At 43.1% G+C, this 12,250-nt stretch overlaps 1 protein-coding gene across 5 annotated transcripts; it reads right to left on the bottom strand.

The window, feature by feature from the left end:
• Positions 1-11: 11 nt before the first annotated feature.
• On the bottom strand, positions 12-11,236 carry XRCC2 (X-ray repair cross complementing 2). 5 transcript variants are annotated; one of them, XM_061474377.1, is made up of 6 exons: positions 9,046-10,346; positions 8,683-8,787; positions 8,478-8,574; positions 6,470-6,551; positions 580-809; positions 347-485 (listed from the first exon to the last, which is right to left on the bottom strand). In XM_061474377.1, exons 3-6 carry the CDS (start codon positions 8,553-8,555, stop codon positions 459-461), a joined length of 417 nt encoding a protein of 138 aa, XP_061330361.1. In that variant the 5' UTR covers positions 8,556-8,574; positions 8,683-8,787; positions 9,046-10,346; the 3' UTR covers positions 347-458. The 5 variants fall into 5 exon arrangements, with proteins under 5 accessions (XP_061330357.1, XP_061330358.1, XP_061330360.1 ...); XM_061474373.1 differs by having other exon boundaries at positions 12-809; positions 9,046-10,340; XM_061474374.1 differs by lacking the exon at positions 9,046-10,346 and having other exon boundaries at positions 12-809; positions 8,683-8,806.
• Between the last annotated feature and the right edge of the window lie 1,014 nt (positions 11,237-12,250).

Below are 12,250 nucleotides of genomic sequence, written 5' to 3' on the forward strand. Positions count from 1 at the left end.
TTCTTCAGCTAGTTTAAAAGGTACTAAAAACTACCTAGACCCAGTGAGGATTAAGCACCAGGATTTGCTACACGTTTAAAAACCAAACTGAAATTAAAACTGCACTCCACATTCTGTGATACTAAATGAACGTTTTACTACATGGTTTCTTTTGAGGTGGCAAGAAGTGACTGTGAAACCTTTGCTGTTGTCAGAATTACACTGCTTAGAGAAAAATATCCTGTGGGTTACCATTTGTTGCCATGATTTACAAAGGTATGGTCTATAGTCTGTATCGGTTTCATGTGTCAGTTTTAAAGGGAAAAAGCTTTCTGCGGAGTTTGCAGATTTCTGCATAAGCGTCTGTGTTGTTGCAAAGAGGGCTAAGTGATGCTTGCTCACAAGCTTTACAAGGAAGTTAGCACATTTCTTCAGATTCATCTCCTGCAAGGTGAGACTCTCCCCTCCGTTGCTTCTGTCTATCCAGTAAAAAGCTGATATGCTATCTAAAATCAAAAGGCAGAGAGAGGGGTGAGTGCAAAACATGTTTTCTAAGGAGTAGAGAGTGAGGAGTAACTGAGTGCTACTACTGCAGTTCACCAGAAAGAGCCTTCCCAGGCATTGCTTGATCATTTCTTCTGTCCTTTGTGCCAATCTGTTCTCAAGGATGGTAACTAGACGAAGCATATCAAAATGGTAGTCTGTGTCAATGAACATGACTTCCACTTCCAGACCTCCTCCTGATTTTGGGATGATGCAGCGGGCTACCAGGTGATAAAGCATTTCTGTTTTTCCTGTTCCTTCCGGTCCATGGAATTCAATGACATCTCCTGTTCAAAAACAGAGCAGTAGGTTATCAGGCAGGAGTACTTACCGCTCAGAGTCAGTTTTCAGTGTTTACTGAACCAGTACTCACTATTCCAGAAATTGGAAAATGCATTTTAGAATCACAGAATGGTTTGTGTTGGAAGGGACCCTAAAGCTCATCCAGTACCAGCCCCCTGCCACAGGCAGGGACACCTTCCACTGGACCAGATTGCTGAAAGCCCCATCCAACCTGGCCTTGAACACTGCCAGGGATGGGGCAGCCACAGCTTCTCTGGGCACCTGTTCCAGTGCCTTACCACTCTCACAGTAAAGAACTTCTCCATCATATCTCATCTAAATCTCCCCTCTTTCAGGTTAAAGGCACAGAAAATTTAATATTCATAAAAATGTTTAAATCCTGGTTAGTGTCTACCAAAAGAAATTCCAGTTTTCAAGAAAGGCCTCTGAAGTGGAAAAAATCGACTGGGAACAAAGGTTGGAAAAGCCCCTGCAAATAGCATCTAGTACACCAGTATCAGTAAAAGGTTGGCAACTAGATTTCATGTGTATCATTACAGGTAAATGAAGACTGAAAAGGAAGCTGCTACACAAGAGTGGCTAAGAAACCATCTATTTATCCTAACACACAAAATTAAGAAATAAATAAACAAGTAGAGGACAAGCAAACCACAAAAATTTGACATATTAGAGGTCCAAATGATGTTGGCACATGTATTTTTACAGCACAGACTGTCCTTCAGCATTTCATGTACGCTACATGCTTGTTCAGTGTCTGTGCACATCGTGAGATATCAAGGGCAATCTGCGACCAGTAAAGAGAATGCCAGTATATTTATTTAGCACTTATATTCTTCTGCGGTGATCATAATATGAAACTGCTGGTTTTGGCACAGGGGACTTGGATTCCTTCAATTCCAGGCAATGATTCTCCTGTCTGAAGCACAGGATCTCTGTTCATAAATGGACTCAGCCTAACCACCTGCTCCACATGGGTCAGTAAAATACAGCTCGCATTTAAAATATTAAAAAAACATGATGCTTTACTAGGAAAGCAGTTTTTTGTCAGATGTGAATGCAAGATATTCTGGTCTTTTCCAGTGTCTTCTGATGTCTTTTATCAGAGCAAGACTCTAAAAAAAAGTTGAATTACTTGATGCTCTTTATAAATTCTTAATTTTGGGGACTGGATTATTTATTTATGACATTTGGGATTTCAGGCAGAAGGGTGAAGACATGCAGGAGGGAGAATCACACGACTGTAACTGCAGGAAGGTGAGAGATTTCTATGGCCTTGGCAAGTGCAAATGGCATAACAGCTTTTCACAGGGGGGATGCAAGAATAGAGAATTAATTACAACTTTAGTTAAACATGTTTTTGCCTGTCTGAGTTAACAGGGTTTTTCAAGTCACTGCTCAACTTCCAGAGGACGTCCTTGTTCTTAAGTGTGTACGATGTCAAGATATGCCCTGGGAAGAGGGACAGAGGGTGGTGGGGAAAAAACTAAGCTCTTACTTCACCCATTGGAAGTGCTGAAAGCAATTTACACCTGATGTGACAGTTCTGTCCATTCCAGTGACACTCAGACTGCTCGCCATTATGGAAAATGAAATTCCTGCTGCTCCACAAGTGCAATTCCATTTTATGAACTTCTGATACCTTGAAATTTATAAAAAAGCTTGATTGCCTCCCAAACCCTCACTTTTCTGAGTGGCTCTCCCCACTTTCGAGATGAACAACAACTAAACTTCCTATGACATAAATCTTCATTTTCTCTTCCTATTCACAGGTCGCAATGTCCAATTCAGCCACTTGCAGCCAGCAGCTGCTCTGCTGCCACAGACTGTGCCAGTAACATAACCGCGCCCTGTTAGGATAAGATACCAACTTGGAAGAACTCCTCTTAAACGTGCTGGGTAGGTCATTCCCTCACATTTCATCTACTGAAATATTTTAGAACAATTGCATAAGGAACCTCTTGTTAAGGAACAAAGTGCATCTGTCTGCCACTAGCTTTGGCACAACGCTTCTGCCAGCCAGTCACTGACTTGGCCAATCTGCAGTGCCGATTGCTTCATCTACCTTTACAGCAAAATACAACTTGCTTAAGACAAACCAGCAGCTATACATGGCCACTGAGAAGCAGCAGTGGGCAAATCTGAGTTACTGTTTGGTAATGATTCAGAAAAGCTTTCCCTGTGAAATAGAAGAGGTTGCCCAAAGAAATGGTAAATGTTCCATCCCCGGGAGTGTTCAAGGCCAGGCTGGACAGACCCCTGGATGACACGGTGTGGGGTGAGGCATCCCTGCCTATGGCAAGGTGTTTGAACTAGATGATCTTAAGGTCATTTTCAACCCTAACCATTCTATGATTCTATGACTTTATTCATTTGAAGACGTTCTATCAGGATGTCTGGGTGTTACAGAATAACACTGGATGAGCTTTTATGGGCACAACTAACAGATTTATTCAAGTAAAAGTACTAAGTTACATGAAAAATCATTGTTAGTAGTTTTTGTGGCGGTGGTTTGTAAATTGTAACAACAAGACAGTTAAGCACCCTTCAAAGCTTGTTCAACACTGCTGAGTAAGACACATCTGGGCTGTAGTTTGACCAAAACACTTAAGTCACTCTGAAAGGAGTAACAGCTTGGACTTCAAGAAAACCTCAGGAGAGCCAGGGATTTCTGTGCCTTCATGATTATCAAAGAGGCTGCCCACAAGAAGGACGGGTGCAAAACAGAAGCCATTTATAGTAACATCTATAAATGTAGGGTTTCATTAAATTAGCGACAAGGCTGTTAGAGTAAGATAACAGGGAAATTTCATCCTTTTCGGTCTGAGAGGACAACCCATGATACAGCAGAGGAGGAAGTGTGGTTAGCAACATTTCCAAGAAGCCTTTGACACCCTCACAGCAGGTCAGTACTGGCATCGTCTATTAATGTCAAAATAACTTTGAGAGGAAGATTAGTAAAAAAATACTGTTACAGGATGAAAACAGTCTGAGAGACGCAGCAGGAACACTTTAACATGGAAGAAAGCTAATGGGAAAATTTCCTCTTAGAATTGGTGCTGTCCTACTACCTCTCAGTAGATGCTTGGCAAAATGTGTGAAAACAAACTGATGGGCTAATAAAGACTTAAGATAGTAAAGATTTACAAGATCAAGATGGATGAGCAGAATGATTTCCTATGAAATTCAGCACTGAACATTCAAGAAGTACTTTTTAAGGAGTCACCTTACACATTGCTTGGCTCACAGTAGCCTGAACTGGCCCGCGAAGGACATACTGAAGAGCACAATAGTACACGGCTGCCCAGTGGCCTACAGGATAAACTAAATGATATTGCATAAATGTAAATATTTATGTAACATTAATGGATTTTTGACTGAAACCGTGCTCAGTCCTGGTCATCAGTTCAGTGTTCTCTTTTGAATTAAGTTTTGTATGTGATCATTACATTAGCAAACATTGGTTTTCTGATGCTGCAGTTACAAATTGGCTATTAGAATATGCAGCAGTAACTCTGCAGGTTTCACATCAGATACCTCAACATTACTAGACTAGTAATTTACAATACTGTGCAGAAGCTGTCACTAATATTTGTACCATTTATCCATAAAGTAGAAAGGCCTAATATTTATTTCAAGTTAATTCTGGGTGTCATACTATTGCTGAATTATCAGAGCCTTATACTGACACCCACAACTTCATACCAGTGGCACAGGAGAAATACAACTGCCAACAGCAGAAGATTATTTAAAGCTCGTGTCACTTTTGCTCCATTCCAGAAGAGCTTAAATGATATGTAATTAACATGCTTATGTGTTCTTCAATATGCAAATCCATCATAATTAGAAGCAGTGACTAGAATATCACAGCGCTACCTATATTAGCTGTTCCTATTTTATAGTACTCTGACATACATGTTATGAACACTTAACTATGATGTAACCTTTGGGCAGTTTATTGAAACTTCATCTCTATGTTTCAAATACCAGCAGGAAAAAGAATAATTTAGGTCTTTGCACTCCTTTAATCACAGCATTTTAGATTAAGAGCTGTTCAGTATGGCTTTCATGGGCAATGTATTACAGTATTCCACAGTGACCTACTAAAAGTCAAGTTCATGACAAATGGAGAGGCAGGTCTTCAACAGGAATTTAAGACTGAATAATGAGAACACACATCAAAATAGCATATGGACTCACATGAATACTGTGGTATTAAAAGACAAAGCAAAAATGTAATAAAAGGTGAAGTCCATTTATGTATACGCAGCTAAAGGTCTGGGCTAAAATGTTACGCAGTTTCATTAATGTCAGCCAAAAAGCACGACCAATACGGGTAATAATCGATGCCATTTGTTAAAAGCAGAAAAAAGAAGTGCTTCAGAAGCTCAACGATCATGTTGGCACAGAGAAACCAGTGATGAATTTAGAAGGTCTCCAGCCATGTTAGAACTAAGGTTCTGGAACAGTCTTTGGATAGACATGAACAACCTACACAGCTTTTAAGAGCAAAGCTGATAATTTGATGATGGAATTACATAATGCTGTGGGCTGTGACAGCAAAGACAATTACTAACTCCCAGGAAGGCTTCTGACAGTCTGTTCTACCAGAACATGGCCAGTTTAGTCTCAAACATTTGCTTCCTGTGGTACACGTCAGAAAAAAAACCCCAAACTTCAAATTGCAGACAAGTATGTTGATAACCACTGCAGCCACGTTTTTCATTTGAAATTCATTCATTAATTCATACTTACATTCAACAACTGTAGTGCATCCCAGCACAATCCCTACAGTTTGCCACTCATAACGCCTTTTCTACTATAGATTTCTAGTCTCCTCCACTGTGAAATCCATGAAGTTTTACACAATCTGAAAAATCAGTCTGACTCCCTGAATAATCAATTACTGTGTTTTCTCCTTAGCTCCATAATTTCTTTCCTTAAAACATCCAATCTTGATCTCAAAAACTTCTTGCTAGAAGAATCTACCTTAAACTTGTGCTGGTGTCACTGGGAGGTAGCCTGATTCCTCCAGTGTGAAATTCTTATTTATTCACTGAAGGTCCATATAAGCCACTTTGATCCTAACAGCATCTGCAAACTCATTTAGCTGATTAGTACCTATATTCATAATGGAATTGTTTCCAAAGTTCCATCTCAGTATAATCAGGATTTTTCAGGCCAAGACTGAATAGCTCGATGACTTGGCTTTATTGACAGTGTTTGCTCATGAACCTCAGACCACTCCATACAACTGAACTCTTTGCTGTTTATTGATCCTCAGGTTCTTTCCAAATTTATGATTTTCTGGTGTTTTTTTTAGACCACTGATGAAAAAAAGGTTAATTGACATAATCTAGAACAAATTTCTGTAAAACTACTAGAAACAGACCAACGTGTTAGTTATTTACTCACCTACACCTGTGTTTTGATACCCAAAAAGTAGATTTTAAATTCCATTTAATAATGTTCAGAATAGTGACTCTGCATTATTTCATTTTATCTAGTCTGCATAAAACTACATCAACAATTGAAATTCTGAATCCAGGGCAAAAAAATCTACTTGTATGCTTCTCTCTGTGCTACTGTTCTGAGCATACTTTCACACCAACATTCTTCCATAAATGGGATAAAAATACATTTTTACCATGAACAGGAGATCCTTCCTCAGCAAACAGATAAGGTTCAAGATTCTTCAGAGCACTTCTGCCCTCAAGTCGTGCAAGTAGCTTTCAAAGAAAAGACAGGAAAGACATGCTGTTAACTCAAAATCATGGGCCTTGGGAATCAGATGTAAAGGATTCTGAGAACTGAAGAGTTTTCCATGACAAACCTATCAAAACAGTACTCTGATGTAAAAAATGTTTTCATAAATACATATGGAAACCTATAGTCTGGACTACAGCAACAGAAGGTTCCATCCTTACAAAGAAAAAGAATGCAGATTCAATGGCAGTAAAAGGTGGATATACATTAGGGGAATAAAGCTTAAAAAGAAAAAGCTGCATAGATAGACTAGCAGGAGGGATCACCCCAGGTATACAGTGTTGCCATTTGAACAGAATACAGGGAAAGAAGTTAACTGGGTAATAACCATCACCTCCACAACAAACTGTTGCTCGAGAGGTGAACCATTACCCATCATTAGCCTCCTGAGTCAGTCCCTCTGAGCATTTGTAAGTAAAACCATGCACATTTCATCTGAAAAGTTACGCAGGTCTCTTCTGGACTACAGCCCTATTATATCATTATTACTTGTTCAAACAGAGTATGGATTAAGGATGATGAAAAGTAATTAGCCACCAGTGGCTCTACATGAACCTTTCTAAAGCAAGCCTGAATTTGTAAAGCAAGTTCCTCCAAAGCCCCTTGTAAAACAAATTAGTCCAAAGTTCATGGTCAGTTTCTTAAATTGACAGATATTTGCATAGGAAGTAGACAGGTATCCACATAACTTGTTTTATTTGTAGTTCAGGCATATGTTTGTAATCCAAGAGTGCACATTTTATCCAGTGCTACAGCTGTTACTCCCTACATGTATTAACACACATGAGAAAGGAAACGATCCGGTTGCTCAGAGCATTGCCAGAGCACGCACCCCAGTGCCAAATACTTAATTCTACAAGACACCCAGTTACCATTTAAAGATTTAAATAAATTCCATTCAGTTTTATCCCATCCTCCTTAAAGCCAGTCACAAAAGGTGCAGTAAGCACACACCTTTAAACACACCACCGCCTTATCTTGCTTTCCTCCCTGCCACATTTATGAGCAACATCTGCTTTGAATTGTCTTACAAGTTGTTTAAACAGTTGTGTGTGTTTGCCTTTAACAGCAGAATAAAACTCCATTGAATGGCCCTGAATTTACTTCAGATGGTCACAATGGGAATCTAAATGTGACATTTTCACTGACATTTTAACATTCCCTTCCATTACCAAAATGTCAGTGTGCATGCCTTTGTTTGCCTGTTCACACATATTCAGAAGAGTTTTCTGACAGGTCCACTGAAGGGCCATAAAAAGGCACCTGAGTTGACCTTGCTGTGCATCTGCAGATGCACCCCATACATTTCACGCATTTGTATGGCACAGAAAACCCTCACGAGGTGAGCTCTTGAGTATTTTGGGAACCAGCAGGGTCCTGGGACCTGGGCAAAGCAATAATCCAGATGGCAAGGAGAGGTCGCACCACCACAGAGACGGGCTGGGAACCTCTAACCCCCGCCAGCCGGCAGTGGAAGTCCGGAGAAACAGGAAAACCACCACAGGCTGCCGCTTTCTGATGCTCTTAATGTTTTAGCAAAGGAAGCACTGCTCAGCGATCACAGGGGCTCGATGGTGGGTGCTGTGAGTCACAGCCATTGAGGGTCTAAACACATTTCTGCAGCCTCATGCTCCCCAGTTTATTAGCACATTAATGAATATATCTTCTGTAGTTGGGAAATCATGAGACCCTGTCTTCTTAGACTGTCACTCCTCTAAGCACACTGCTAGAGCTTTGGAAATACATGGTGGGTCAATCACTAGAGTTTAAATATGAATCTGTGGTTATTTAAATGCCGAGTTTATATATTCATTTTAAGTAACTACAGGTGCTTACTCCAAGCACTGCTCATGTAGGTAATTTATGCTAATTCAGTGATGATGGCACACCTGTGTTTTTATCAAACTTGTATTTACTTCCGAGTTCTGAAGCAGAATCTCCAACGGCACTTGCCTCATTAGTGTCATGCTGGGAGCAGTGGGGTTCCTGGCAGAAACAGCGAACAGATTTCCTTCAAATCTGACAAAGGTTTGTCCATACTACAGAAGTGATGTAAGCAAAGCTGAGATGAGGTACTACACCAGTATCCCTCACCTCTGCTAATACTAAAGAGGGACAACTTGAGTTTCCCCAAATGGGCAACCACCACCTTCGTTCTGCTCCAGGGAAGGCACTTCATTTTGCCTTCTTGCGTTTCACCTGTAAAATGAGGAGGGGGAAAAAGCTACAGCATTTAAAGGGTAATCTGGAGGCATCCCTGCCCATGACAGGGGGATTGCAACTAGATGATCTTAAGGACCTTTGCAACCCTAACCATTCTATGATTTTTTGGTGGACATGAGGTGTCCCAAGCTTTGTCACAGACAGTATATGGAACAGAGAAGGGGAGCACCACTGAGGAAAGCCTCTGAACTGCAGTGCTTGGGGAAAAAACCCACCCAAACAATTTCAGCTCACATATTAGAGACTTCAGATTCTATAATTGAACTGTAGATGCTCGTTTCTTCTTTCATAATGCTCTTTTTGCCTTCTTTTATACAAAATGCCACCTCTTAGCAACCTGCTAGTGGTAGATCTTTGCTCTTAGGTGTTCTCAGAAGTGTAATTATGCTAGCAAGAAACTGCACATATGTGCAATTAGGTACAGAAAACTAGCTATACAGCAAGAATTAGGTGACAGCAGGGTTAAATTCCATTAATGACAAGGCTGACGGGACTCAAATATTTCAACTATGTCTTTTATAATTTATCAATTTAATCTTTTTAATAAAGAAATATGTGTATGGACAGTCCCACTAACACATTACATGCTTAAACTGTATTGGTTTCAATGAAGCTATGCATAAATTTAAGGAATATTACCTCATTAAAATGTTAAAGAAATTCAAATTAAATACTCCAGCTCTGCTAGAGACTGCGAGCTACCCTACAGGCTATTTACACATGCAAACCTACCTTAAGTACAAGGCACAATTTAATTTTCAACCACTGTAACTGCTCTGACTGAGCTTTTGTAAACTATGGGCACACAGACTTATGCAAGCAATTTATCACTTATTTTACTGTGATATACCAAAGGTGTTTTGCAAGAAGTTCTAATTTGTTGCATTAATTACATTCAACAAAAAGAGTACAAGACTGCGGTCTTAGTGTAACTCTCAGAGAGACCCGACCTTACACACAAGGCTATTTGAGGAAGTATTGTTTTAAATCAAGCATTTTCTGTTTCAAGGGCTTTTACCATTTTTTCTAGAAAATGTACTCCTACATTAACCTTCCTTAAGCCATCAGTTATCAATTCCTCCCTTGCTCAGGTTTGGTTATCCATCCCACTACCGGTGCTGCCGTGTACACTCCCTGTTAGCACTGCTTATGCAGACAATAAATGCATTTACCCACTTGGACACAGAGCACAACTCACATCCATCATTTGTGCACACGTGCTCACTGTAGCACAGCTGTTACTGCATTTTCTTTTTAAGTGTCAAAAAGGCTTCTTACTGAAAAACCATGGAGCTTTAATGAGAAGTTATTACTCGTTTCTGTGCTTGTATGTGCGCTACTTTTAATATTCTGACATAGTAACACACATCTTCAAGCAGTTAACTTGCTGACTGCCAGGCTGGATGTGGCTTTGAGCAAGCTGGTCCAGTGGAAGGTGTCCGTGACTGTGGCACGGGGGTTGGAACTAGATGGTCTTTAAGGTCCCTTCCAACCCAAACCATCCTTATTCTGTGACTGCCAATTAAACCATCCAGCAGGGAATAAAAAAACAACCCCTAAAACCAACACCCCAAACTAAAATACCTTTTCTCCGAAAAAAAGCAATTCCACCGCTTCTGGTTAAATAAACTGTTTATTTAACCAAAAACTTCCCTCACGACTCTTCCTTACTGCATCCACTCCAATGTTTAGGAGAGAGCGCGAAGGCGGCATTTACACAGGAACTACTGGAGCACCCGAATACCTCGTCCCACGCCCCCCGCTGCAGGAGAACCCACAACAGGGTTTCAGCCCGGGTCCCTGCACGCAGCACCCGGCCGGAGCCTCCCGCTGCCCCCACCAGCACAGCCGAGGAGTTCCAGGGGGGCCCCAACACCCACGGGCGCCTCCTCTCAGCGTGAGGCGCGCCCCGGGACTGCTGACAGGGCCCCGCTGCCCCCGGCTGCGGGGAGGGGGGAAGGGCGGCTGCGGCGGCGGGAGGGCGCGGCTCTCCTTCCTGCCCTCACACCCCGCTACCCCGGGAGGCTCCGCGGCCCCCGGGCGCTCCCTCCGCCCGCCCCAAGGAGGTGGGGATGGAGCATAGCCCCGCCAGCACGGGCTGGGCGGAGCGGAGCGGAACGCGCAGTGCCTTCCCTACCCCAGCAGCGGCCGGGCTTCCCCTCGCCCTCCCCGAGCGCCTGGGCACGGCCGCCACGGGCAGGTGGTGCCCGGAGCTCGGTGCCCGTGGCTGAGGGGAACCCAAGGGATGGGGGGGTGGCAGCGCCTCACCTGAGTGCCCGACTCCGCCCTCCGGAACGGGTCACCCATGGCACAGCGGAGGGAGGGGGCGCAGCGCACGCTACAGGGCCGCGGAAGCCACTACACATGCGCGCTGCCGCGGGCTCGCTGCGCCCCCGAGCGAGCCCTCGTAGGCCTGAGTGGCTCTCTGCGCATGCGTGTCTCGGCCCCAGGGAGGGCAGGGTGAAGGCGTTTTGATGCAGGTTCGAGTCCTGGCTCGGGCTCGTGTCGCGGTGCCGGTGTAAGCATCGCGGCGCAGTCCTGAGGGACCGGTCGCTGAAGGAAGGTGGTGCGTTATTTGCTTTTAGTTAAAGGACCTCTGTTTTCATAAGTTTGTGGTTTTTTTTTCTTCCCTGATGAAATGGAGGAGGGCAGTTCGGTCGGTGTGACTGAAGGGATGCTCATCCATGACACAGCAGTAGATGTGAGTCAAGGGAAGCTCATCCGCGTGGCCACAATTAACTCTTGACGCCTGCGAAATTGCTCTTTGCAAAAGCCAGCTATCAATTATGGCTTAGCTTAAAAGGGCTCTGGAACATTTTAAATACGCACCTTGAATGAGCTGGGCTCGTGTGATGCTCGATGCTCGGGGCAGGGACTGACTGGTGAGTCCCTTGGGTGGCTGTGGCCGGCAGCAGGACTGCCTCCTCCTGCACACCATGGCCCGTCCACTGCTGTTGTGCAACCTGTGGCGGCGAGAAGGATGGGCACAGGGAAAACACGGGAGAACCTGTTTGTTTTTTCCACAGGCTAAATGCAAAACCACCAGGATAAGAATAGCAGCCCCTGTGTATCTGCATATCAAGGAGCTGTAATGATACCATCCGTTTGGGTTTAGTGAGGTTATTGGTGATACTGCACGTCCTTAGCAGGGGAAACTGGTGGTGGAGTTCTTTCTTTCTTCAAAGAAGTCGTGTTTGCCTGTATAAAAAGTTTTTGCTGTCTTGGTCCTGAATGTACCATAGATCAGATAAATCTAACCTCTGGTGCAAGGCTGTGGCTTTGTTTACTTCTGCAACCCTCTTTCAGCCCAAAATATGCAGCTCAAATTCAAAACACCCTACTGTTGCCCCTAATTGGAGGTTTTAGATGGGTGCTGCTTGCCTCCACAAAGTCAGCCGCATTTAACCCAGTTCAAACCAGTCCTTTTAGTGTCAAGTCC

This window comes from Pezoporus flaviventris, unplaced genomic scaffold, assembly GCF_033815535.1.
Source record: "Pezoporus flaviventris isolate CSIRO_AGI_PZ_B2104156 unplaced genomic scaffold, CSIRO_AGI_Pfla_v1 ptg000079l, whole genome shotgun sequence".
Lineage (NCBI taxonomy): Eukaryota > Metazoa > Chordata > Aves > Psittaciformes > Psittacidae > Pezoporus > Pezoporus flaviventris.

Coding starts and splice junctions, on each gene's coding strand:
- XRCC2 (XM_061474373.1), bottom strand. CDS start 8,555: ATGACACTAATGAGGCAAGTGCCGTTGGAGATTCTGCTTCAGAACTCG. Junction 6,552..8,477: donor CAAGTTTGATAAAAACACAG/GTGTGCCATCAT, acceptor TTTCTTTGAAAG/CTACTTGCACGACTTGAGGG. Junction 810..6,469: donor GGAAGGATCTCCTGTTCATG/GTAAAAATGTAT, acceptor GTTTTTGAACAG/GAGATGTCATTGAATTCCAT.